This window comes from Coffea arabica, chromosome 2c (assembly GCF_036785885.1).
Source record: "Coffea arabica cultivar ET-39 chromosome 2c, Coffea Arabica ET-39 HiFi, whole genome shotgun sequence".
Taxonomy (NCBI): domain Eukaryota; kingdom Viridiplantae; phylum Streptophyta; class Magnoliopsida; order Gentianales; family Rubiaceae; genus Coffea; species Coffea arabica.
This window is the reverse complement of record NC_092312.1, coordinates 37,350,643-37,375,694: the sequence shown is the minus strand read 5'-3', so window position 1 is coordinate 37,375,694 and position 25,052 is coordinate 37,350,643. Positions and strand designations below refer to the sequence as shown.

The following is a 25,052-nucleotide window of genomic DNA, read 5'->3' as shown; positions in this document are numbered from 1 at the left end:
ATAGTCAAGTTTTCACTTTTAGTACAAATGCAATCACTAATTCATTATTGTGTTTGTGCTTTTTTTTGAGAAAAAAGTGTTATTCTATTAAGTGTAATTAGAAATTTAGTATAAATATATTAGTAAATTTAGTATAACTAATTAATAAATTCTATTAGTAAACATGTAGAATTATTCATATAATTGATAATATCAATTATATTACATAAACTAATATACATTATATAATATATCTAACTAATAATATCATTATCATAAGTTTATAACTAATTAACTTACATGTTATATATAATTATATATTTTTTTATATTTTTTTTTGTTTTGCGGGGGGCGGGGCGGGGGATGGGGCGGGGGTATACTCCCCCGCCCCCCGCTCCGTTTCTAAGCGGGGGGAAAAAATTCCCCCCCGCCCCCGCCCCACCCCCCGCCCCAACCCCCGCCCCGAGAGCCCCCCGCGGGCACCCGCCCCCATTGCCATCCCTAATTTTACTTACTCAATTGTGCGACTGACCAAGATGGATAACATTGGGTGCAAAACAAAGATTTTTAAAAATTATACCAAATTGGAAACAATCGATGAATTTTGGATGCAAACGGTCAAAGATAAAAAGTTTAACATAAAAACTAAAATTGGCAAATATTAACGATACAATAAATCCTTCTTGTTTGAATTTTTCCCGAATCACCAAGGTTTATTTGACATCCTGAATATTGTACAGCACAACTTTATTGGTAAGAACATTAAAGAATTCATACATTATTTTAAATATTGTATATGGATAGAGAAAATTTGATGCGAAGCATAATATACAAGAGATACTTTCATTTTAATCTGTTCAAGTAGTCTAAACTTTTGATCTGGTTATTCAAATTCAAAAAGTCTCAATTTGGTTTTGAAAGAGATCAAAGTAGAAATTCAGTCTAGTCCATCAAATTAAAAGACCCATGATTTCAATTGTCCAAATTGAAAATTCTAGTCCAAATTGATGGTACAAGTCTATTTTGCTAGCTACTAAATGAGGAAAGTAAAGTAAGGTCACTTTAATCCTCTATAAGAAATTTCCTGGTTTAGTCCTTTTATTGCTTATAATACGAGAGGAATCAGAGAAAATTCTATGGAAAACCTTCAACTATTGATGAATTAGTTCATTAAGTTGTGAGAATTATTTGTCAAGTAGTTGCGAATAGGAGAAAAGTATATAAAACTAGGAGAATCAACATTTAGCATAGCATATAATTTAGGTTCGAAATTTTTTTTATTCCTTTAAGGTTGGATGTATAGATACAAATGGTATGGTTTTGGCTATTCTTCATTCACACTTGTCTAGTTTGCTTGGGCAAATGCTTTGGGAAGTCGTTGAGAAGTCGTTGGGAAGTCCGTTGGGAAGTCGTTGGGAAGTCGTTGCCATGTACCTCATCCGTTGGGAAGTCGTTGAGCCCTACCTCCGTCATCGGATCGTGAGATTATTTGGGTTCCATCAGCTCATGCTTAACCTTAGACTGATGAAAAACCAATCAACACAGCATTCTCTAGATTGTCGTGGCAAGGCGAGTCATGACTGGGCTATCACGCACAAAAATTATATCAATGTTTGGACTAATCAACGTGCACAGGTACAGGATGGTAATGTAGTTGAACATCTAATATAATCGTCGGATAAGTACAGTCAGTGGCGTCAAGAGCGGACAATGCTTTATGTTTCAAACTGATGTGTCAAACTACCAAAATTAAAATTCTTACTCCAAGAACTTAAATTCAAGTACAGCGGTGAGTATGGCCATCTACTCAAGGACTATATAATTTATTTCCATCCAAATCACTAAATAAAATGGGGATTTTAGAAATTTTAAATATAACTAATTAACTAACTAATAAAACAACTAACGGAAATAAATAGGAATTAAATCAATAATAAACACGACTTTAGCTAAATGTGCAACTTTTCAGATACGATTCACATAATTGATCATCAATGCAAAAATAGTTTAATTATTCATCAATAGATTGGTTATAGCCATCAACAAGGTCTGATAGCCAATTTTTCCTTACTTTATCGGTAATCAAGGTACGACCATTAACTATTTCTTTAACCAAGAAATAATCCTAAGTAGGATTTAATTTTTCTATTACATTAAAAACTAAAAAACCCCCACCCTAACCAACAAGCACGCTATAGCGGTTTGTTTAAATTAAATTATACGTTTCTCTAATATGAAACCAATTGCACTAGTTACCCCTAGTATCAATCAATCAAACAATTACAAATTTAATTGGTTAATATAGTAGTAGATTAGTAGGTTAATTTAAATATCGGGTTCTTGACATTTAAATAACAAAATAATCATAAGAAATTAAATTAAAAAAAGTATGAATATCAATGAATTAAAAGAAACAATTAAAAATCAATTCAATCTCACACATGTTTGGAACCGCATCTTCAAGTTGATTCTTAACTAGAAAAGAAATTAGTTGTACGTCGCTTAGAAGAATCCCAACGCAAAAAAAATGGTAAATCATGAAGGACACGTGGCTATGAAGAGTTGTCATTCTCTTCTTTTCCCAAGCAAAAGATATGACACAGAGTCGTTTCTGGCTTAGAAATATAAAGAGTCAAATAGCCCAGGTACAGTTCCCTAACTAATCTCCTAGTTTTAGCTTGCTGAGAGAAAGTATATTCCTAATTGGAAAAGGAAACTTAAAAAGATAATGTCTCAATTATTTCCTAATTCAATAATCTTTCCAATAAAGAAAATCTTTTCAATCTTTAGCCAAGGTCCACTCAGAATTTGACTTGAACTAGGAACCTCTATGCACAGGAAAATTCCAAATTTTCTGGACTTGACAGTAGGTATTGACCGCGCTCACGTCAAACTATGCGGAGAACTTTTAGAAAATACCTTTTTTGTTATTTTTTGCTCCACTTTCCTATAATTAATATCATTTTCCAAATATGAGTAGAATCTACCAATCAATACAATATTTGATCCAAAATCAAGGAAAAAATAATCACAAAATTATTAACAAAATGCACCCTATCAATTCTTCTTACATCTGAATTGTGCTTGTCCTCAAGTAGTAGAGTAGCTAATCAAGTACTACTAAGTAATTGAGTTCAAACAATAGTTATTACTCAAATCATCCATTGCCAATGTACAATTAAAGCAAATGTCAAGTATTAATGAATAAGCTCCAAAAGATTTCTCTCCGATTAACTTTAAAACCAAAAACTCTTCCAATTTCTGACTAATTAATCTAAGAATATAAAATTCTCAACCAGCATTTGTCAACAAATGGTTCGACTATTAAGCAAAATCTCAATATTAAAACTCTTGGATTAGTAGGCTAACATAATCATTCACATACTCTTCCTCCCATTTGGTTCACATTAAGCAATGGCAATCATTATGACCCCTCAATCACAATGGATTTGCATGGGATTCCTTCAGCCGAAAACTGATGTTTGGTGTGTTTGTATTGGTATAGGAATCAACATAATTAAGGTTTCTTTTTGTTTTCTTTTGGGCACTGTCTTCATGGCTCTATTCTCTGTCGTAACCTTCTGTTACAGTCCCGCTAGTCATCAACCCTTTGTCAAATGCTTGTGATCAGCTAATTTACACAACATCAATTGCTCTACCTCAAATCTCCATAACCTCCAGATCTCTATCCAATTTTTCCCTTTAGTTTGACGTTTCAACAAAATCAAAAAATACCCAACAAAAAAGTTTCAAAACCACCTCCAACTCATGGCAGATCCATGGGTCTTCCCATCAAATCAAGATCAGAATCTATAAACCGCAACACCAGTTTGTTGCCCAATTCTTTGAATCCACCAAATACCTGTCATTGCTTTTAAAGTATGGTGTTGCTTTTGATAACTCGTAAGATTTTGCCTAGACAAGGTGTGTGAAGTACACTGTATTTATTGGAATGTACAGCATGTTACTCATTAATAACATTATATCAAATGTTTTTACTAGATGGTTATTTGTTCCAATGCCTATGAAATTGATCATTAGTGCTTATGAGAGTGCATTAAATTAGATAGATTGACTTCAATGAGTGACAAGTACAAAAATACTTAGTGAATGTACAATCTGATTGAAATAATGTACACCATGTAATTGACCAAATACAATGCGTAGAAATTATTGAATATGCGGTTAGTTGTCCACATGCATATTGCAATTATCGTTGCAGCCACAACTTGTACTGATTTTTAGTAAATGTAATTTTACTTGTATGAGTAGTACTGATTTATCTGTAAACACCTTATACAGTGTGATGTATAAATACAATCAGTTTATAAAAATGTACATCATCTCAGGTATTAGTTACTGGAATGTGTATATCTATAAAAGATAGTGCAATGGTATGCATACCTTTGGAATGGTTAACGGTGCTTTGACCAACTTATGCATCTCCTTACATGCTACAGTGGATATGTAATTTTACTTGTACGAATAATACTAATTTGCCTATAAGCACCTTATACGGGGTGATCTATAAGATACAATCAGTTTATAAAAATGTACATCATGTTAGGTATTAGTTACTTGACTTGTATATCTATAAAAGGTAGTGCAATGGTATGTATAACTTTGAAATGGTTATTGAACTAGATAAGGTATGTGATGTACACCATGTTTATTAGAATGTACAATATGTTATTCATCAATAAAATTATATCAAAAGCTTTTACTAGATGATTATTTGTTCCAATCGCCTATTAAATTAGCCATTACTGCTTATGAGAGTGCATTAAAATTTAGTAGGTAGGTAGTTTACTTCAATAAATAACATGTATATAAATACATAGTGAATTGGTGGGTGTCAAACCAGCAAAAATAAAATTCCTACTCTTAAGTCACGAATTAAGTCCACTATGGTACTGGAGCAGGGACTTAGGCTGTGCAATGGGTTACTAGCTTCACCCTGGTGCCAGAGTTTGCTTGATCCGATATACCAAAGTATATTAATTACGTGAAAGACAAAATTCGAATATAGCAGTGAGCAGGGTCGAATCCACAGGGACTTGGGAATTTATTTTGAATGAATGTAACATTAAATAAAAATGGGGGGAATTGATATGGAACTGTCTAATTTAATTGCTCAAATTAAAAATAAGACAATCGTAGATAAAATAAATAACAATAAATATAAAGTAAATTAACGGAAGGAAAATCTCTAGTCAAAGGTATAATCTCCACTAATGGTTCGAATCATTGATCACAGATGCAGAGATAAAATCTTTCATTTACAAATAAACTGGTTATGGTTGTCAACAATCTCTGACAACCTGCCTAACCTTCCTGATTCGATAACCACAACAAGTTCTGTGGTTATTGCCCTAGCCAATTAAGCAGTCCTAAATACGCTCTTAGGATTTAATCTATTGACAGCATTAATCATTAGACTGGCCACCAATTATAACCAACAAACACACACGTTCGGTTTATTTAGGCTATATCATATATTTTCGCAACAACAACTCAAAAGTTTCTACTACAATTGAATCATGTCACTTGCCACATGCACTAAAATTACCCAACAATTACGGATTGAGAACTCTTAGATAGCTGTTAATTACTCACACAATTAAACAGTGATCAAGTATTTAATTGCAAGAAATAATCATATGCATAAGTGAATAGGAAATATATAAATACTTGCAAATTAAAGAACGTAGGGAAATCAATTCGATCTCACAGTTTTGTCGAACCAAAGCTTCGATTTAACCTCTGACTAGATGAAGAAATTAGCCACTCCTCATAGTTGAATTGCAGCCAAAAGTACTACTCGAGTTCTTAATTGAAAAAGGAAAATAAATTGGGAAAAGGGAGGAAGAACGGGACGGAACAGAATGGCCTGCGTTGATTTTTTAGAGTCTTCTTTTCTTTGCCCTTCCGTTTTCTCTTTTTTTCCGATCCCCTTCAGTTGAACTAGAGGTCTTCCTTTTACCTAGCGTTCCCCCAGGGCTTCTTTAGCGTTTCTTTCTTTTTTCTAAAAATGGGCCTCGTGTGCAATTGAAGCTCAATGGGATGCGGGCTTTCTGCTGCATCAGTTGTACTGTTCTTTGCTGTAAACTAACCAAAAGCAAAAGCCCAAAACGCTTGCTAACTTGATGCAGTAACAATCATCAACCGAACAGGGCATTGTAGATGAATACTCCTGGATGGTTTCCACACCCCATCATCCCTGATGTAGCGGTTTTCAAGTATCAACTAAGAAACTTGTATCAAGATTTTCTTAATGGAATTTCCTCAATTATTCAATTTCTCCTTTTCTACCTCAATTGACTTGAAGTTCCTAGAAATCACACAAAAATTCAAATATAAGTAGAATTTGGCACATTATCACAACATTTGGTCAAAATAAAGGGGGAAATATTAACAAATAAACTGCCTAATTTGCGCATTAACATGAATATACAATCTAATTGAAATAATGTACACCATATTACCAACCAAGTACGATGCATAGAAATTGTTGAACATGCAGTTATTTGTTCACATGCATATTGTAATTAGTCATCACAGCCTTATGTATAGTGCAATAGTATGCATATATTTGGAATGGTTATTGATGCTTTGACCTACTTATGCATCTCCTTGCAGGCTGCAGTGGGTGTGTAATTTTATATGTATGATTAATATTAATTTGCCTATAAGCACCTTACACAGGATGATCTATGAGGTACAATCAGTTTACAAAAATATACATATGTTAGATATTAGTTACTTGACTGTGTATATCTATAAAAGGTAGTGCAATAGTATGCATAAAATTGGAATGATTATTGGCCCTTCGATCAATTTGTGCATCTCCCTACAGTAGATGTATAATTTTACTTGTATGAATAGTCCTTGTTTGTCTGTGAGTACCTTACACGGGCTGATCTACGAGGTACAGACAATTTACAAAAATGTACATCATATTAGGTATTAGTTACTTGACTATGTATACATACATACAAAAGGGAGATTAGATATAGTGCAGCAAAAAGTAGTTACATGAGTTGGAATATATTCTACAAACTTTGGTATAGTTGATATTAGCATTTCTCTATAGAGTGTACATGTTGTTAGTGAATATGGGGTAGTGCTATATGTTGTGTATGCTTACATGGTCATAAATTTATAGATATTAGTCTATTATTTGAATTTGTAATTGGTTGTTAGCCTTTACACATTGTCACTTGTATACACATAATGTAAGAATGAATTTAATATATAGTTATTCATTGGTTACATAGAGTTCATATAGGCGTACAAATTGGGGTCTGATTAGCTATACCCTGTATATAATTGTTAATTCATTATATCTTATTCACCTTATTTTGCAGCATGTCACGGGCAAAGATAGTTTCTTTTGACAAATCAATGGATTTCAATCAATGCTGGTGGAGCAAAGACATTAGATTGATTAATTTGATAGTTTCATTGTGCCAAACTTGTAACACTTGTTAGAATATACTTACATTTAGTTCTTAATGCATTGCCACATGTTCAATCTATTTTACAATGTCCAAGAGGGAAAAAAGTTAAATCACTAATTTTAGATTCTGTTTATCAGTATTGTACATTTAGTTAGTATTTAAGTACTATTTGTTGTTAATTTTTTATTGTTAGCTTGATCTGTTTTACAATATATCCAAAGCACTAACTTCTATTCTATCGATTGGTAAAAAAAATTTTTACATTCTATTGCTAATTAGTAACATACCGATGTTGTACCCCATATTGGTATTTATTCACTTTCCATTTCTAATGTTTTACAAATTGTTTAGTCCATTTTATGATATGTTTAAGGAAATAAAGATTTTTGTTTCACAAATTGGTGAAAACTAGTTACATTTGGTTACTTATAAGTTACATACATACTGATTGAATAAAAATTTAACTAGTCATCTACCACTTTTATGAAAATAGTGGTTTTAGGTAAGATTTTAGTTGTCAATAAATTATAATCTCAAAAAAGCAGTAATTATGCATCAGCAAATTTGTAACACCCAACGATAGTGTCACTCATTTCATAGTGTCACTCGTTTCCATTTTTATCAAACCCCAAACTAAAAGACTTAGAAAAGTGGTTGGGATGTCAATTTTGACATACTTCTATCATTTAATTGCTCTTTGAACAAATATCTTTAGGTTGGTTGGGATGTCATTTCTGACATACTTCTATCATTTAATTGTTCTTTGAATAAATATTTTTGGGTTTATTAGGTATAATGCCTATAAAAATAACATATTCATAAAGAGGGATGATGTGTCATGTGACGGCCCCACCTCCCCCTAAGGCGTACCAAAGGGTTCGGCGGGTCGCCTGCCCAACTCTCGCCGGGACTCACTCACTCACTACAGTCCTCCAATGAAGTATAAAATAAATCTCAAGTATTACATCCAATTCTCCAAGAATTACATATCACGAGTACCAGAAGTAAAACCTAGAAAAACCGATAACTGCAACCACCACGCCAACTATATACATCTTACTCGTCAACTTTTAACAAATACAAACTCAAGTATTCTATAGCTCAAAATCTAACCACCTTCCCGAGCGATCCCCATGTCGGCCCCCTGCTAAGGAAAACAAATGGAACGGGGTAAACTATATGCTTAGTAAGTAAACAGGGGCAAAAGCGTAAATTTCACGTAACAACAGTTACACAGTAAGAGTAAAGCAAAAGCAGAAAAGTAACATCACATAATAAGGATACAGGTGGCTCCAAAGCCAGATCGTTTGCCATACGTGACCTCCTGCCGACACTCCGTCGACCACAAATAATGGTCCGTAGAACTTCACTTGTACTCCCACCGTACACCTTATCACCCTCACTGGCCAGTCACCTCACAAACTTGCCCGGGCGAATGAAATCACAAACTTGAGTTTGAGTCACAAGCTCGGGTCACAAACTTGGTCCACATACTCGGTGGACCGGATTCACAAACTTGGTGACCTCCAACCAGGTTGGACTGACTTCGACCAATCCCTAACCGGCTCGAATAGTCCATCTAGGTCAAGAGCTCACCCCAAACTCACAAACTTCACAAAATTATTCAAAATCACCCCGAGCCACAAGCTCAAGGGTTTTAGTTCCAAAATGATTCACATACATATGTCATGTACAAATATGTGCATAAATTCGGGTTTAGAGCGAGTGCGATAAAGTATACCCTCGCCTAGGTACCCTCTTCATACATATCGAAACACATAAGCAACCAACACACAAGAGCGGCCTGAATACTTACCCAAAATACAAAAGTAGTACAAAAGCGGAAATCACTTCGTGTGTTGGCTAGTAGTGGGCCCCACCGGTACCGCCTAACTTACCACGGTCTGAAATAAAGATTTTATCACATTATATCACAAACGGCTACTAACAGACCCAAAACAAGCAAAATGGCAAAAGCCGACACACGCAAGTACAGTAACGGCAAAATTGGCACATGCAAGTGCGCGGAACGGCAAAAGGAAACGGCCAAATCTGCCATCTCAAACCATTTTGATCAAAGATTAGGCTAGGAATGTCGGATCAAAGTGAACGAGATACCATTTCGAAGCTATGAGAAAGGGCTACAAATCCCCTGAAGAAACTTTAATCTAGATCTGAATGGAAGCAGGTCGAAATTGTAGAAAACAATACCAGAAATTTACGTCTTAGGGTGACGAACAGGGTTGTTTGCTGGACCATAACTCCCAACTCACAAATCCAAATCAGGAAATTCCAAAGGCATTAGAAAGCTGAGACATAAGGCTAAAACTTTGATGTTTTGGCTAAGACCTGAATCTATTCAGAACAGAGCGAAAATGGAGTGCCAAAGTACCCGTCAGAACTGTCCAGATTCAACGGCAGTTCTGACGATAAATCTTGTTTCGGTCATAACGGGAGCTACGAAACTCAGATTTCAACGTACTTTATACCAATTCGAAGCTAAAACCAAGATCTACATTTATTATGAAGGAGTCAAGACCCAGATCATACGGTATCAAAACCGAAAATGTCACGGGCAGAAGCTAAACTAAAAACGCACAGAATCTGATGTTCAGAACAGGCTTGAGTATTTCATCTATAACTCTGGCTACGCTAATCCGATTGACCTGAAATTTTGCAGGTATATTCAGGACTTAAGAGGCTACAATGTTGAAGAAGGCCACTCAGTCCAGTTTCGAGTGTAACCACGTCAAAATGTAACATACTACACCAGAATCGCAAAACAGGTTCACAAACCGTATTCTAGTACAAACATCATAAAACAGCCTAAAAAAGTCCAAATCCAGAAATTCCAAATCCATACGAAAGCTTAGAAACAGGGCTACATTTCATTAGAAGACTGGAACAACCAATTCCGAAGAACTCCCAACCAAAATAACCAATTACCAAAGCTGATTACCAAGTTCGGACAAAAACAGGGCAGCAGGGGTAATTCCATCTTTTCACAAGCTACGTTGCTCCGATTGAGCTGAAATTTTGTAGACAACTATAAAATGTTATTCTCTACAACTTTCATGTTTTGTGCTAAGGCCAATTCGGCCTCTAACATGGAGCACTAAAACCGGACAGAATGTAGAACTTTGAAACCCTAACTTGCTAATTTATCTTCCAAACCAGAAATTTGCTGCAATTAACTACCATTCACACCAACTAGCTTCATTCTCAATCATTTCCAATCATCATACATAGCCATATAATATTAATCATATGCAAACAGCAAAAATCCCAAATAAATAGAAAACTTCATCAATCTTAACTAAAATCAAGAAATAGCCCACCAAATCACACTTGTAACAACCACAAGTCATTAATTAAGCATCTTTAGATAGAAGAGAGGGGTTCCATAATCACTCACCTTAGAACCAAAGAAGAGAGACCACTTAGCACCTTAAGCTTCCAAACAACTTCACCACACAACTCACTATCACTCACTTAATGATTTCTATGGAACAAAACAAGGTTAAGTGGTTGTATTCTTGGATTTGAGCAAGAGAGAATCAAGAAGTTGAAGAGGTTTTCTTTCTTCCTTTCTTGAGAGAGAGGTTCGGCCAGCACTATGCAGAAATGAAGAAGAAACAAAGCTCTAGAAAAGATAAGAAGGTTGGAGTTAATTTGGTCAAAGGGTTGACAAGTGTCACAATTTAATTGGAAGTCAAATTTTTCTTTTCTCTCTTGTTTTCTTGGTCAAATATTGTGGCTGGTGTATGAGATATTTTGAGGGTTAATTAGATGAAATAAAATGAGAAGATTAAGGTAATAAAGTATGGGTCAAGTGGTGTGTTTACCCGGTAACAAACGGTACCCGTCGATTCGAGCCGATTTTTCTTAAATCGCGTATACTAGGGTTTTTACTTTCTAATCACTAACTTATTATTATCACTTCAAATCATATAATATTTCCTCATCCAAAAGTCACTCTTAAGCACCAAATTTGATCCTCACTCCGTATCGGATAATCATCCGGCGAAAAATCGCGAAAACCCTAATTTGCTCCAATCTTGAAAACGAAGAGTGAAACCCTACTTTTTAGGTTCATTTGCACTTGTTGTGGAGTACTTGAGTAGTAGGATCATATTAAATGAATAATTTCCAAATAAAAGCAATTTTAAGAAAAGTGTGATGAATTTTACAATTTCATAGAATAAAATTAGGGTTTTGATTTAAATATGAGGGATTTAAACATAACATGCTAGTCACAAGTAAACTAGGGTTTTAAAGTACAAGTAGGGTTTCTAGTCTTTAAAAACAAAAAAAAAAAAGTTTTAAATCAAACCCAAAGAAATAAGTTTAGTATCTTCCCTGAAACAAAATAATGTTTTAAAATAAAATGAACTAAAGAAATCGTAAAACAATAGCATCTTAAAAGTTGGGGTGTCACATGTCACTTAAAATGAAGAATGGATTCCTAAAAAAAAATGAAGAATGGAGAAGTTTGTTAAGTTTATAAACATAACAAAGTGCTTCTTTGTTAGATAATTTTATTAGTTACAAATATTTCTAAAAATTGAACAAAAAATTAGCCAAATGTAAACTCTAGTTATAACAATCTGTACAACAATTCTAATAGATATATACAATGCTTCAAACAAATCTACAAATTGAACAAAAATCTATGATGATTATAATGATATCGACAAGGATTCTTACCTATTACTACATAACATTTTCTATAAATCGAAAATTTACAAATGATGTGATAACAAAAATCTGTAAAAAGAAGGTAAAAGAGTTGTACAATGCTATTAACTAAGTTTCGCTTGCTCCATTTCTTCCTTCTCAAGTTGATTTCTTCTTTTCCTCTCTAATTATAAATGATGGGATTGGTTTTGCAAGGTTAGTAGTTCCCCCTATTTATATTTCTTCCTTGTCACTTGAATTCTTCTTCCTTTTCCGTGCCATCTTGCCACTGCTCATGCAAATTGTAAAGGCTATTTACTATGCTCAACACATATTAGTTTCGCTAAAACTTCATATATTCTTATCTATGCAAATTAACACAGAGTGAGACCAATTCAACAACTTGTAATTGCCATCAGTCAAATAGTTACATCTCACTATCCTACCAATATATTGGTGCAACATAAAAACATTGACAACTTACGTATTCAAGGATTTTGATGGTGTCTCAAGTTTTGATGTTAGTTGATTGTACATTTATGACCATGTTAAAGTATTTCTACACTGTCACTGTTCTATCATAGAATGTAAAAGTTATCTAACAAGATATACATGCACATTAATTAAGATAATTGGTAACCATTTCTCCACACTATAAGAAAGGCAGTCTAAACAATATGTCATTTGACCTACGAGATACAAATTACAATCTATACTCATACCCATCTAGTTTCAAGAAATGCATTTCATTTATTATAATACTATTCTACAAAAGGTACAATGCTACAAGCATGAGGCAACAATAGTTACTGTTTAATATTGTGTGCACATCCTCTTTTCCTCTCCTTCCCATCCTTTTATAAATTTTCCTTCTATTGTCATTTAGATAGACATGGCTTTAGTGAAATACTAATTAACAACACCATAATAGTTTTACTCCGTGGTCACTATTTATTCACATAAAATAATACTTCTCCAACATGATGTCAAGGAACACTAAATTGTAACCAATTTCTTTTAGTAGGTAAGTCCAGCTAAACAATATGTACATAACATAACACGTAGCTACAATCTACACTCATACCAAGTTTAAAAGAAATCCTCTTTAATTAATCACTACTATTGCATGAATAGGTACCAAATTTCTAACATGAGGTAGTAACCAGCAATGTTTAATTAATAAAGTATGCAATTCCCTTCCCTTTTGTACCCACTATTTCTTTTTTCATTTCTCGCTCCAATGTGATGCTCTACGTATATAAATGCCAAACCACGTTAGAACCCACTTAATTAGAGATACATAAGAGTATTTCTTAACTATCAGTAGTTTATCTCAAAAAATATTTACTATTAAGAAGTATAGTTAGCCACAATTACTCAGATACCTCGTAATCCTAGAAGAATCCCTCTTTAGACATATACATGAGTGTATTTCTCAATTGTCAATAGTTTATCTCAAAAAGTGTTTGTGATCAAGAAGTACAGCTAGACACAATCACTCAAGTACGTTTTAATCTTGAAGGAATCCCTCTTTGTTGTACTCCATATTTCATTTGTGTAATTTAAAATGCTTAGTTTGCTTATCTTTGATCTTTGTATGTGTCAGTCTATTGTGATGTGAGCACCCATACACAGTTGGTAATATAGTCTACACGGTACGGTGTCGCTACTATCTTGCAACAAGAATAAAAAAAGAAAGCAAGTAACAATTACCTTCATACTCTCCTTGTTATTTTATATGCCTATAAATATCCAAGGTCATTTAATTTGTCTACTGAGTCAAATTTACAAACACTTGGTATGCATAAGTTCCCTGTGCATACCTCCCCCAAGTTGGTTCTTAGAGTATCTAACTTGTACTACCCAAACGGTTTCCTTGTTTAGGAGTTTTCGCCAAAGTTTCAATTTCATTATTCATGTCACAGCGTCTTAAACAAGTTGTACAAACAAAACCATGAAAGTAAGTTCATCCCCCTTTAGTCACAAAACAAGCCAAATATTGCAATGAGTTTGCAATATTCTTATCTATGGGTTTAGTCCAATTCGATTAAGTGTATCTCTGCTTCAGATGTCACCAACTTTCGCCATTTTGTAGCCTTTATGAAAAGTTCTTGTCCCGCAGCAGTTAGTTTTGCATTCCCTCGGTACATTAACTGGTAACACTGTTTCTGTAATACTTCCTCCAAAAACTTCTCATCTAAAACTTCCCAATTTGGGGCAGAGATATTATTCTGTCGATGCTCTGAAATTGTGAAGGAATGGTCACAAGATAAGTTTTTGGAGGGAGACCAAAAGTCTATTGCATTTGAAGATTTTAGAAGAATAGTTGCCGCTCACTAATTTGAGTTGGAATTCTTGGAACAAAAGCTGAGGTTTTTTAACGGAGCCCATTAGCCCCTCATATGTTTTTTTTTTTAATTTTTTTCCCTACTCACTTAGTGAAACAGCGTCCTTTTCTTTTACTGCTGCTCCCATTACACATGGTCCATTGCAGTCGTCTCATTCCCTTTTGTGAGAGGGCTGCTCAGGACAGTCCACCTGATGACCGTCCCAGCCCCAAATCCCCATGTCTTGCTTCCTTTTACTGGATAGCATCATTCAAGACGTACATTCTATGGCAGCTGACTAATGGTGGGGTGACAACTCGAACAAGCAAAAAATACACTGGATGAGCTGGAGCAAGCTGTGCACTTCCAAGGACCAAGGAGGTTTGGGTTTCAGGAACATGAAGGCGTTTAACTACGCAATGCTAGCAATGCAAAGTATTTTCCTGATACCGATTTCTTCCAAGCAAAGTTAGGACATCATCCTTCCTTGACTTGGAGGGGAATAATTGAAGGCAGAAAAGGTTGCAGCTTGAGAGTTGGGTGAGGTGAATCTATCCGCATTTGGCATGATCGTCGGCTTCCCAGACCAAGATCTTTTAAAATCTGTTCTCCTCCTCGCGTGTTGGATAGTCAAGCTGATGTCTCTGATCTTATCATTCGAGAGCTCCACATCTGGAACACAACCTTGATGGATGAAATATTCTGGGAAGAGGTAGCTAAATTGATTAAGAGCATACCACTTCCCAGAGTTTCTGCTAAGGACAGATGGATATGGCATTATTCGAATGGTAAATTATCTGTAAAAAGCGTTAACCATGCAATAATGGATTCAGACTTCCTTGATGTCGGACAAATTGACCTTCCAAGCTCAAGTTCCGGCAAAGATAATATTTGAAAGAAAATCTGGTCCCTTGAAATACCGAACTAAACCAAGCATCTTCTCTGGTGAATATGTCATAATTCCTTGTCTACGCCTGATAATCTCCATAAAAGAAGAATTTCTGTTGACTATAGCTGCGCGCTTTGCAAAAATCCACATGGAGATCTGTCTCACATTCTATTTGACTGCCCTATATTCCAGTACAGATATGGGCTATCACTTCGGTGGACAAAAAAAATCAATGCATGTCGCCAATTGGGACCTGATATTTGGACGAAGGAAATTCGTAGAACTTTGCCATCAAAAAATAGCGAACTTTTTGCTACTCTATATTACGAGATACGGAGTAACAGGAATGATGCAGTCTTTAAAGGTAAAGTTCAAACATCTCTCTGACTATTGTCAATTTTGCTCTCCAACATCTAATAGCTTTCAAGGAAGCAAATGCTTGCGCTATGGTAATCCCTTATCAAAATCCATCCCTGTCCTGGTCGATGCCTGTTGCTCCCCACTACAAGGTGAATTTTGATGCTTCAATTTCTACCATCAAGCAAGTAATTGGTGTTGGTGTGGTCATCCGAAGTTGTGTTAATGAATCTTTTTTCGGTTTTCAAAAAAAAAAGTAAGTTATTAGGTTCAATGTATGGGTCGAGTTTTAAAACTTTAGTTTTAGCCAATAATAAATAAATTAATTAATAAAATATGGAACCTGAAAGTTCAAAAGAGAGCGCGGGAATGTTCGCCCTGTGCCCTCAAGTTTCCTAAGCTCAATGCTTCCTGTGGTAATCCATCACCAGTTAGGATTGACTTAGTGATGCTAGTATTTATTAGATGGTCTATGGATGGTGCTCATACCCAATTAACAGTATATATAAAGTCGCTAGAGGGATGTAAATAAAATGTCACTAGAGTATTCAAAACAAAAAATGTCACTTGCTGTTACTCCCTCCGTCCCAAATTTAAAGTCGTTTCTTGAGACTGCAACTTTTTATGTACGGTGGACTATTATTGGCAACCGATGCTTTACTTCCAAATTTACCCTGCTGGAATTACATTAGTCAACTAAAGTTTGTGTTTTTCAAAGAGTCATAATTCTGTGGGTCCCACCTCAATCAAATGCATCTCTTCATACGTTAAGGACACGCATCAATAGTGGCCTTATAAACTGAGAGTTGTCCTGCACACTCTTCGAACTTCTCTAAATGAGAATAAATGGTGGGTCCTATTAAATTTCTTGGAACTTTTTTACATGTGCACAACAAGGGTAAGAATGGAACTCTGGAAAGGAAAAATTTTAGCATGACTCTAATTTTGGGACAATGAAAAAGGTGAAACATGACATTAACAATGGGACGGAGGGAGTACTAAATTTACCCTTACCATCAGAAAGAATTATATCATTTAACTACCCCACTTTCCTATAACCACTTCGCTTTCTGACAACCATTAAACTTGTCTACCACTTCTCTCAAACATTTTGCTAGGGTTGATTGAATTCTTTCAAACTACCATTTTTCTTCATCAGTTGAATGCTTGCACAGAGACCATTTTAATCTTTCCAATATATATTAAAATCTCTTCAATGTATTTTCACATGATACATTGTCACAAATTGGCATACATTTAGAGAGGAAATCTTTGTAGAAGGATAATTTTGGTACAGCAACAGAAAAAGATCTTTGTCGAACTCATTTGCTTTACCATAATACTTAAAATTTCAACAAAAAATTACTTTTTTAACATATGTTTTTATTTTCATTAGTCGTACACACGTTGGGTGTGCTTCATGCACTAGTATCCGATTAAAGCTGAACCATGACACTACCTGAAGGTAAATGTAAGGGACTTCGACATTTTACTTGGTGGTTTGCCAGTGAAACAATCGTAGCTATGTTATAAAGACTTGTAACCACTTCCCAAATAAAGCTAATTCTCACAAGAATAAGTTTCTTCCGCTTGTTGCATTTGCATGTGGGCAAAGAATGTTTCCTTTGTTTATCTATCTCTTCCGACAAATTATTATGCCATCACCAATTGCAACCTACAGAAACACGGGGATTAAAGACAAATCTAGCTTGTGTTGTTAAGAATCATTAAACAAAAAAAATGGGTATACTTACCATACTTGTGCTTACGCGCTCATCCTCCATCAAATTCTTGTTAAAATTCCTTATGCTAATAGTCTTGGCATCATTTACCTGCTCACTTATTGCAATTAGCATTGTATGATACCAAAATTAGGCAAAAATTTCAATGGCTATCATTTTACCAATGGATCAGCAACTTTCCCATGCCAGAGGACATTATCAAGCACAATAACCCCTCCAACTCTTATCTGCAAAAGAACAATGAGTTTCAACACTCAACCACCACTAAAAATTGTCCAAAAAAATCTTCCAAGAACCTAAGAATGTATTTGCATGCCAACAACATAAGGGAAAAATTTTAAAATGCTGTGTTGCAAACCAGCTGTAGCAGCAACTCGAAATATTCCTGATACATTCGCTTCTCAGCATCCACAAAAGCAAAGTCATAACTACATGAAAGAGCTTAACTATTTGAGTACACATATAGCAAGAGACAAGCTAATGATTAAAAGAAGCAAGGCTGGGAAGTGTTTGTGTGTGCGTGTGCATGTGTTTGTGTGTGTGAGAGAGAGAGAGCCTAAAATCATCCATTTGCAAAGCCATCAGCTATTAAAATCTTCAACATGCTATGTACAACAACAGGTGTTCCAGTGTCACAACACCATATAGTTATTCAAAATGCTAAGACAATCTTGCTGCTGACAAGGAGTACCTGCAACTTTCACCATTCAAAATCATAGACTTTAAAGTATCTGCAGCAAGTCCATGTTTCACATCAACCTAATTGCACCAAATATGTTAGCAAAACAGAATTACTGCCAGAGACGCATATCCAGTAGGATAAGCTTGATTAAAATGTAATTTGGTTCAGAAGCACGTTTAAGCATCACATAACCAACATAATATATAAGAGGCTGCAAAATTCAACTATAACAAAGAGATCAAGAAAAAAAAATCTATTTATTTCTAATATTGTTCATAGTTTTCTAAGAATAAGATCCTACTTCCTGGTGTTATACTGTTCTTGAATTTTGTAATTAATATTGTTAATTTTGTAATTAATTTTCTAATATTTGTTTAGAATGCTCCAGTAAAATGTCCTAAGAAATATGGCTTCTAGAAGATAATTTACACATGCTGATGTCTATTATGTCTGGGACAGAACATTTTGTAACACCAAGTATTATGTAAGACAAAATAGTCACCTTGTGTGAAACACCAGCACGCTTGTAGTATCTTCTGGCAACTTCAAGTGATTTTGCATCTCTCTCACATGCAATTAACTCACCTCCTTCTGGCAGGGCCAAAGCAATAGCCAGAGATGAATATCCCTGTAGAGCAAGAATGTCATAACATGTATCAAAACTGTTCAGAAAGAAGTGGTATACTCTTGAGATACTCTTTTCTTTCCCCGTGCACATTTTCAAACCATGGGGAGCAATAAATTGTGAATATAGTCACAACAACAATTTGATGAAAGAAATGCAAAACAGAAAGATCATGTGTGCATGATTAAAAATAACTACAGGGACAAGTACTCTAGAGCTTGTGATCAAGAGAGATGACAATTATAACTCTAAAAAAACCTGCAAATTCCCAAAAAACGGTAGCTCCATTCTTTGTGCACAACCCGGCTTGTTAGGTTGCATGCAAGCCTACCAATGCCTTATAAACTTTAGCTGAAAGTTCCAAATTTTGGTTCAAAATCTCTCAACTGTCTGTCACTGACACAGTTAAGATCATGGATATTTCATTGACAAATAGGAAAGGCAACAGGTTTACAACTTTCAAAGAAGCAGAATGTCTTGCTATTTTTTAATCATATAACTAGTAGTAATAAGTACAAAAAGAATACAAAGAGTTCCTATTTATCAACTAAAGTTGGAGATTCTTTTATTGCTTTGCTCTGCCTATTTCAAATATAATATTCGAAGTAAGCTAGTTTTAACATGGCAAAACGAATACAATGCTACTTATTCATAGCTCAATCTGCATTCACTGATTGATATTCAGCAGTAGATTGAATTGTCTCAAGCAGTAAAAAATATTGCCCGCGTGAAGGAATAATCTTCTCTTCTAAGAAACAAAACAAACCAGTATTAGCAGGTCAAATCATCAGCAGGAGAGACCAGAATAAGAACATTTATAGAATTATAAAACACGGTAATTGATGGACTCCTTGCTGTTTCAATAACCCAGTCTGATTTATTGCAGCGTAATTTAATGCATACGCTAACATTTTGGTTCTTTAGACTTTATAGCTTCAAGGTTAAAGGTAATCCTGTAATTTGAGAAATGCTGGAATAGGCCATCAGAATGTGTTTCTTAGAGTCAAAAGGTTTAAAAGTTTTGGTGGCTTCTTCTGTGCTAGATAGAAAGAATGAAACAGATTTGTTTTCTTGAGTGTATTTAATGTGCTGTATCTATGAGAAATGAAGGCAGCCTCACTACTTCTAAGGAAATCTAGGAGTAATTTCTAGAATTTCTATATACTTCTTGCTTCCTTGCCGCACCTAAACTCTTACTGCAGCCCTCTCCTAGCTCAAATTCTTTCCTAAATAATATCTATTCATAGAAAAAGACCCTGTAAAGGTTTTACAACTAAAAATCTTAGAATTAACAGTATATCAAATGCTTCTTTAGTGCTGCCTGAGTCCATTTGAATTAAGTAGTACTATTTGACTTATTGTGTAAAAAGCCATAACAGCAAACTACGCAGGAGTATATCAATCAAGCAGTTGCAACTACCAATGCACAATTAATGGGAGAGATAAAATGGGGTCTGACTAAGGAAAAATTAAACAAACGGATGGTGCAGAGGTTCTTAAAGGACTTTACAGAAGCATCTAGAGAGTGTTCTGCTTGATATACAAGTTTTCAAGTCACTGCAGCCTCCCCACAACCTGCCGTACATCAAAGCTTTCTCAGTTAGGTTGATCAATACTTTTAGCCAATTGTCCCTGTCAACTAATCACAGATGCAAGAAGCCATCAAAGAATTCTTTTTTCTCAAATTCATTATCATTTAATCTCCTAAGAAATTGCAAAAAACAAGAACTTCCCACATGCATTGCCCTCTTTTTTATTAAGGCAAGTTCCGCCAGGGTCTGGTTGGAGAATATTCTCTCAAAAAAATTTACTTTGTATAGTCAAATTGGATTAGCACGCCCATCTATTTCTGGTGGAAAGACTCCCAGGATTGAAAAGAAAATGAGAACTCAAATATCCCAAAATTGTAGCCCCATTTACTTTGTCTACCCCAAAGATGGTTTGGATCAATGCCCAAAGTGTTACACTGGTGTACTTGGGGAGTTTTGCTTCAGAGCATCACTGGACTAGTCAAAACAAGTTGAGATTCACCAAACATTGTGAAGTCAACCAATAAGCGAATTATGTTAGCCTAACCTACTAATATTGATGAATGCAGAGAACTCAAATGGAAATGATTAATTGCAGAACTAAGGCATACTAATTCAATATCTTACTCAATATATATTCAGAACCATACTGTAAACACAAAACTAAAAATGGAAGATGTCAAAACCTCATGTTATTTGATGTTAATTATAAATCATGTGTTATTGGATTAAATCTTGACAAGCAAATTATGCTACTCTTTCAACATTGGAAATACTCTATCAGGGTGGAAAGGTACATTCTGCCAATTTTATATCTCTATGGGGCCTTGAGACTGAAAAAGTCTCTCAATGGATAACAATCCACCTCATCTGATGCTCAATACCTTGGTGGGAGCTCATTGTGGATTCTTTACCAGGGAAGCCTGTCTACAATCATTAATTCACCAATAGCATAACATGTTACATGTTCCAATATCATATGACTTATTTCCCTTCACCCAACAAATCAACAGAATATAAGCCTCTTCATTTCTAACATGAAAATCCAGTTACTGACATAATGCTCTAGAGCTGCTCTCCCAAAATCCTTTTAGCTTCACATGAGTCATCATCTCACTTTCTCACTCTAACAAGGTGCAATTATTCTCTGTCTAACAAGATGCAATTATTGTAAATGGCAAGCCTATGGCTATGGCACAATCCTGTAGAAAAACTTTTGTGATAGACTAACAGATGTATGGAACCATAAAGATGTATATGAAGTAAGTCAAATTACTTTTCCTCTATATAGTCCTAAAAACAACTAAGGGCTTGTTTTCGGTTGACTACTTTAGCTGATTATAGATTCTGATTTTGGATAATCAGTTTATGTGATGTTCTCATTTGCTTTTATATTTAGATTATAGATTTTTTTTTTATTGGAAAAAAGCTAAAATCCATAATCAACCAGTGAATAGCTTTTGCTGATTCTGATTATTCTCTGTAATCACCTTCCATAATAAAGATTTTGCAAAATCTGAAGCAAATAAGAACAAGGCCTAATACTCTATAATCACACTCCCCAGTGAGTACGAGTGGCAATTCAGATTAAGTTAATGTATTTGGAGATGCGAACATCCAGCTCAGTAGGAAATATTAGGCTTGAACACATCCTATGCAGCAAAATAACTTATAAACATTTAAAGGTCCCCAGGTCTCAACTTATCCTATCATGTTTAGAATAGCAACTATGAAGCTTGACACTGAATTTACTCAATACTATTGATTATAAGTTGGACACAAGTGAACTCATACATACAGTGTAAACCCCAACTTCAATGCACCTTTTAGCTCCCAGGATTTGGACAAGCATACTGAGTAGTTGGGCTTGATCAGGAGAAACCTGTTAACAAAGATCAATTTAAAAAATAATACACCTGTCAACAGGAAAACAATGAAGCATGTAGCAATACACACACACGCACAAAATAATTTAATTGTCCATGCAAAGCGAACAAATTCTAGAAGTGCATGCACGCACACACGCACACACACACACACAATAATTTCTTTATCCATACGAAGTGAACAAAATCCAGAAGTCAGTAACTATGGAACAAACCCATCACACCTGCATCTGACTACCATGCATAGCTGAGGTCTCCTCTCTAAGTTCACGCAATATCTGAAGCAGGGTAAAACAAACTTTACACGACATAAGTCTCTATATGGAGAGACAGGGCATAAAGCAATGCAAATCAGAGGATCTTTGACCTTTGACTCTCTAACATTGTTTAATATGTAGTTGTAGAGCCGCGGAGTAACACTAATAACCTGCTTACTCCCATACTTCTTGTTAGTTGCGACAGTCACTGCATCTGATTTACTAGACTCAGAATTGGACCAAGGGAGGCTTGAAGCAGTAGCCACTGAGGCTACATCCCTGTTGCATTTGACAACAAATTGGGTAACCCAAAAACCACGGACAGATAGTCGAGGGGCCAGTGCTATCATTGGGATTGCCCAATGATATTTGATCATGCAGCTGGACATTGTTAAATCCTACAGCAACCAATGACTTCACCACATGCTCTGCCAAAAAAATTGACAAGTTCAGTGTTCTCAGAACGCACAAAAAATCACATGTTTATCTAAGACATGCTAAAGCGTCTCAACATGTTTGGCTACATATTGGTATTGCAGCCATATCACATTAAGCTTTCAAGGGTTTAGTTAATTATAAATACTATCCCTCCAGTTCTAAAAATTATCACTACGCTTGTTGCTTTTCCTTTTGAAGCTTTAGAACTGATTTTCGCAAAGACTCATTTATATTTAAGGCACATTATACGCTGCAAGCAAAGATAGCATAAACGCTAACAAAGTGCTTTGGCACTATATGTAGTTAAACACACATACCTTCAGAAAAGATTGAGTCTTCGACCAAACAGAGTGCTTCTGCAGTATATGTAGTCAAACACATATACCTTCAGAAAAGATTGAGTCTTCAACCAAACTAAAGAATTCTGAACTGTATATGACTTATCAGTTGCAGCAAAAATGCACAGATTCTGAAGATCAGATGCTTGCCTGAAAACAACTTTCTTTTGTATTAGTGTGAACTGCCAACGTATTCGCACTGACTATTTTTAAAGAATGTAAGCACCATTAAGCATGATAGAAGATGCAATTTCTTTGCGTTTGGAGGATTAACTCTTCTACTTTTCTTGAATTAGTTCAGATTTGTGGAATATAAAAGGGAAATTCATTAATGCTGAAAGTGCTTTCACGGACTGTAAGTTTGTCAGGAAGTTTTTACAAAAGATGTATCTTTATGTAATTATTTGATCGAACTTCTTTATCCTCAAAGAAATTGAGAATTGTCTTTGAACACTCATTAAGTGTTTCTTCACACATGTCAGATGAAGTCTAGAACGGAGAGAAGAGTTAGCTAACAGAAACTTTTCCATTCAACCAATTTCACCCTAAACAACATAACTGTTTTAATACAGTAAAAATTGCAACACATGTAAAAACATTCCAAATTTCACTTTTCCATTCAACCATCAAACAGAGGGGAAAAAACAAAAAAGAAGATCTAGATTTTACGTTCCATTCCAGGAAAAGCTGCATATACATTGTTTTTCCTTGCATAAACTTTCCTCATCTTTTGTGCTCCTACCTGTTTTGTGTTTTTTTCTTTTTTTTCCCGAGTTCAAACATAGCCATAGAAGGAAGAACCCAAAAAATTTCCAGAAGTGACATCGTTGAGTTTTGGAGAGAAAAGAGAGCCATTTCCTTTTCCCTACGGTCATGACATAATAGTTTCAGCCCAAACCAAGCGCCTCAAAGTTAGGAAAAGTTTCTTCTAACTCTGCCAGATGAAAACAAGCAGCACCTCCTGAAATCTAATGATGCTCATGTGAAAAAAAAAAAAATTTAAATCTTTTTAAACCGTTGAAGACATCCCTTACAGATGTGATGAACACATAGGGATGTCTTACGGTTGTTATGCATTATAACACATCAAGAATACCTATATGTTCATTTCGGAACTTAAATCAAATTATTCTCCAGCAATTATTAATACATCTATTGCGCCATTGCCAAGGTTCTGTATGAATCCAGTTACTAGCATATTCATATCGATTTACTGGGACTAATATCAAATCTGGGATAACTTAACCATAAGTAACTTCAGAAGTACATATCCCCACATATTTTAAACTGGAAACAATCATAACCACGGCAATGTTGGTTTAATTCCATTTGAACAACGAGAAAATTCATGAAGTAAAAGAACAAATACATAAAATGCATAAACAGCAGTCCTTAGAGTAAAACTACCCAAAAAAATGAATAAGTACCTTTTTCAGCACAATTGTCACTTTTCGCTTAAATGGCCTTTGCAATTGGCAAGTCCTGCAAGCGAAAACAAGGTAAACTGATCGAAATGAAATTTACCCAAAAAAATGTCCTTTAACGAAGAAAAACTAGTCTATGTCCTTTCACAAAGCATCCAATAAAGAAACAATCGGACTAACATAAAGATTTTGATGTTAATTCGTCACCCGAGGAAGAATTATTAGGGAAGAAGAACAGCCATGAACGAACTTTATTGCAGAGAAGAACTTCAAGGTAGGGAAAGTTAGGGATAATTTCACAAACCTCCCCTGAGGTTTCTGACACTTGTATTGACAACTCTCAAGGTTTTAAAAACTTCATTGAGCTCCCTGACAGAGATTTGGGGCCCTTCCTAACCTCATGAATGCCAAAATTACCAGTTTGTCCTTTAAAGTTGAGAAT

At 35.1% G+C, this 25,052-nt stretch overlaps 1 protein-coding gene and 1 long non-coding RNA gene across 8 annotated transcripts; both read right to left on the bottom strand.

Annotated features, from left to right (window-relative positions):
* Positions 1 to 8,241: 8,241 nt before the first annotated feature.
* Positions 8,242 to 11,047, bottom strand: LOC140035931 (uncharacterized). Its single transcript, XR_011839826.1, has 3 exons — positions 10,855 to 11,047; positions 9,256 to 9,343; positions 8,242 to 8,586 (listed from the first exon to the last, which is right to left on the bottom strand). It is a non-coding gene; the product is annotated as an uncharacterized lncRNA (long non-coding RNA).
* Positions 11,048 to 17,155: 6,108 nt separating this feature from the next.
* On the bottom strand, positions 17,156 to 25,046 carry LOC113727284 (uncharacterized). Of its 7 annotated transcripts, none has more exons than XM_072075856.1 (12): positions 24,915 to 25,046; positions 24,614 to 24,668; positions 23,166 to 23,204; positions 22,521 to 22,838; positions 22,378 to 22,431; positions 22,066 to 22,149; positions 18,616 to 18,741; positions 18,123 to 18,190; positions 17,790 to 17,859; positions 17,593 to 17,658; positions 17,444 to 17,521; positions 17,156 to 17,364 (listed from the first exon to the last, which is right to left on the bottom strand). In XM_072075856.1, the coding sequence occupies exons 4-12, from the start codon at positions 22,797 to 22,799 to the stop codon at positions 17,323 to 17,325; spliced, it is 867 nt and encodes a 288-aa protein (XP_071931957.1). In that variant the 5' UTR covers positions 22,800 to 22,838; positions 23,166 to 23,204; positions 24,614 to 24,668; positions 24,915 to 25,046; the 3' UTR covers positions 17,156 to 17,322. The 7 variants fall into 7 exon arrangements, with proteins under 7 accessions (XP_071931957.1, XP_071931956.1, XP_027107153.1 ...); XM_072075855.1 differs by having other exon boundaries at positions 23,166 to 23,336; positions 24,915 to 25,044; XM_027251352.2 differs by having other exon boundaries at positions 24,791 to 25,011.
* Positions 25,047 to 25,052: the final 6 nt, after the last annotated feature.

Bases quoted from the DNA above. Each gene is read 5' to 3' on its own strand.
- LOC113727284 (XM_072075856.1), bottom strand. From the start codon at position 22,799: ATGTCCAGCTGCATGATCAAATATCATTGGGCAATCCCAATGATAGCA. The intron at 22,432-22,520 runs GTCAAAGATCCT...ACCCTGCTTCAG, and splicing joins ACAATGTTAGAGAGTCAAAG to ATATTGCGTGAACTTAGAGA. The intron at 17,522-17,592 runs GTAAAATGATAG...ATAAGTGAGCAG, and splicing joins GGAAAGTTGCTGATCCATTG to GTAAATGATGCCAAGACTAT.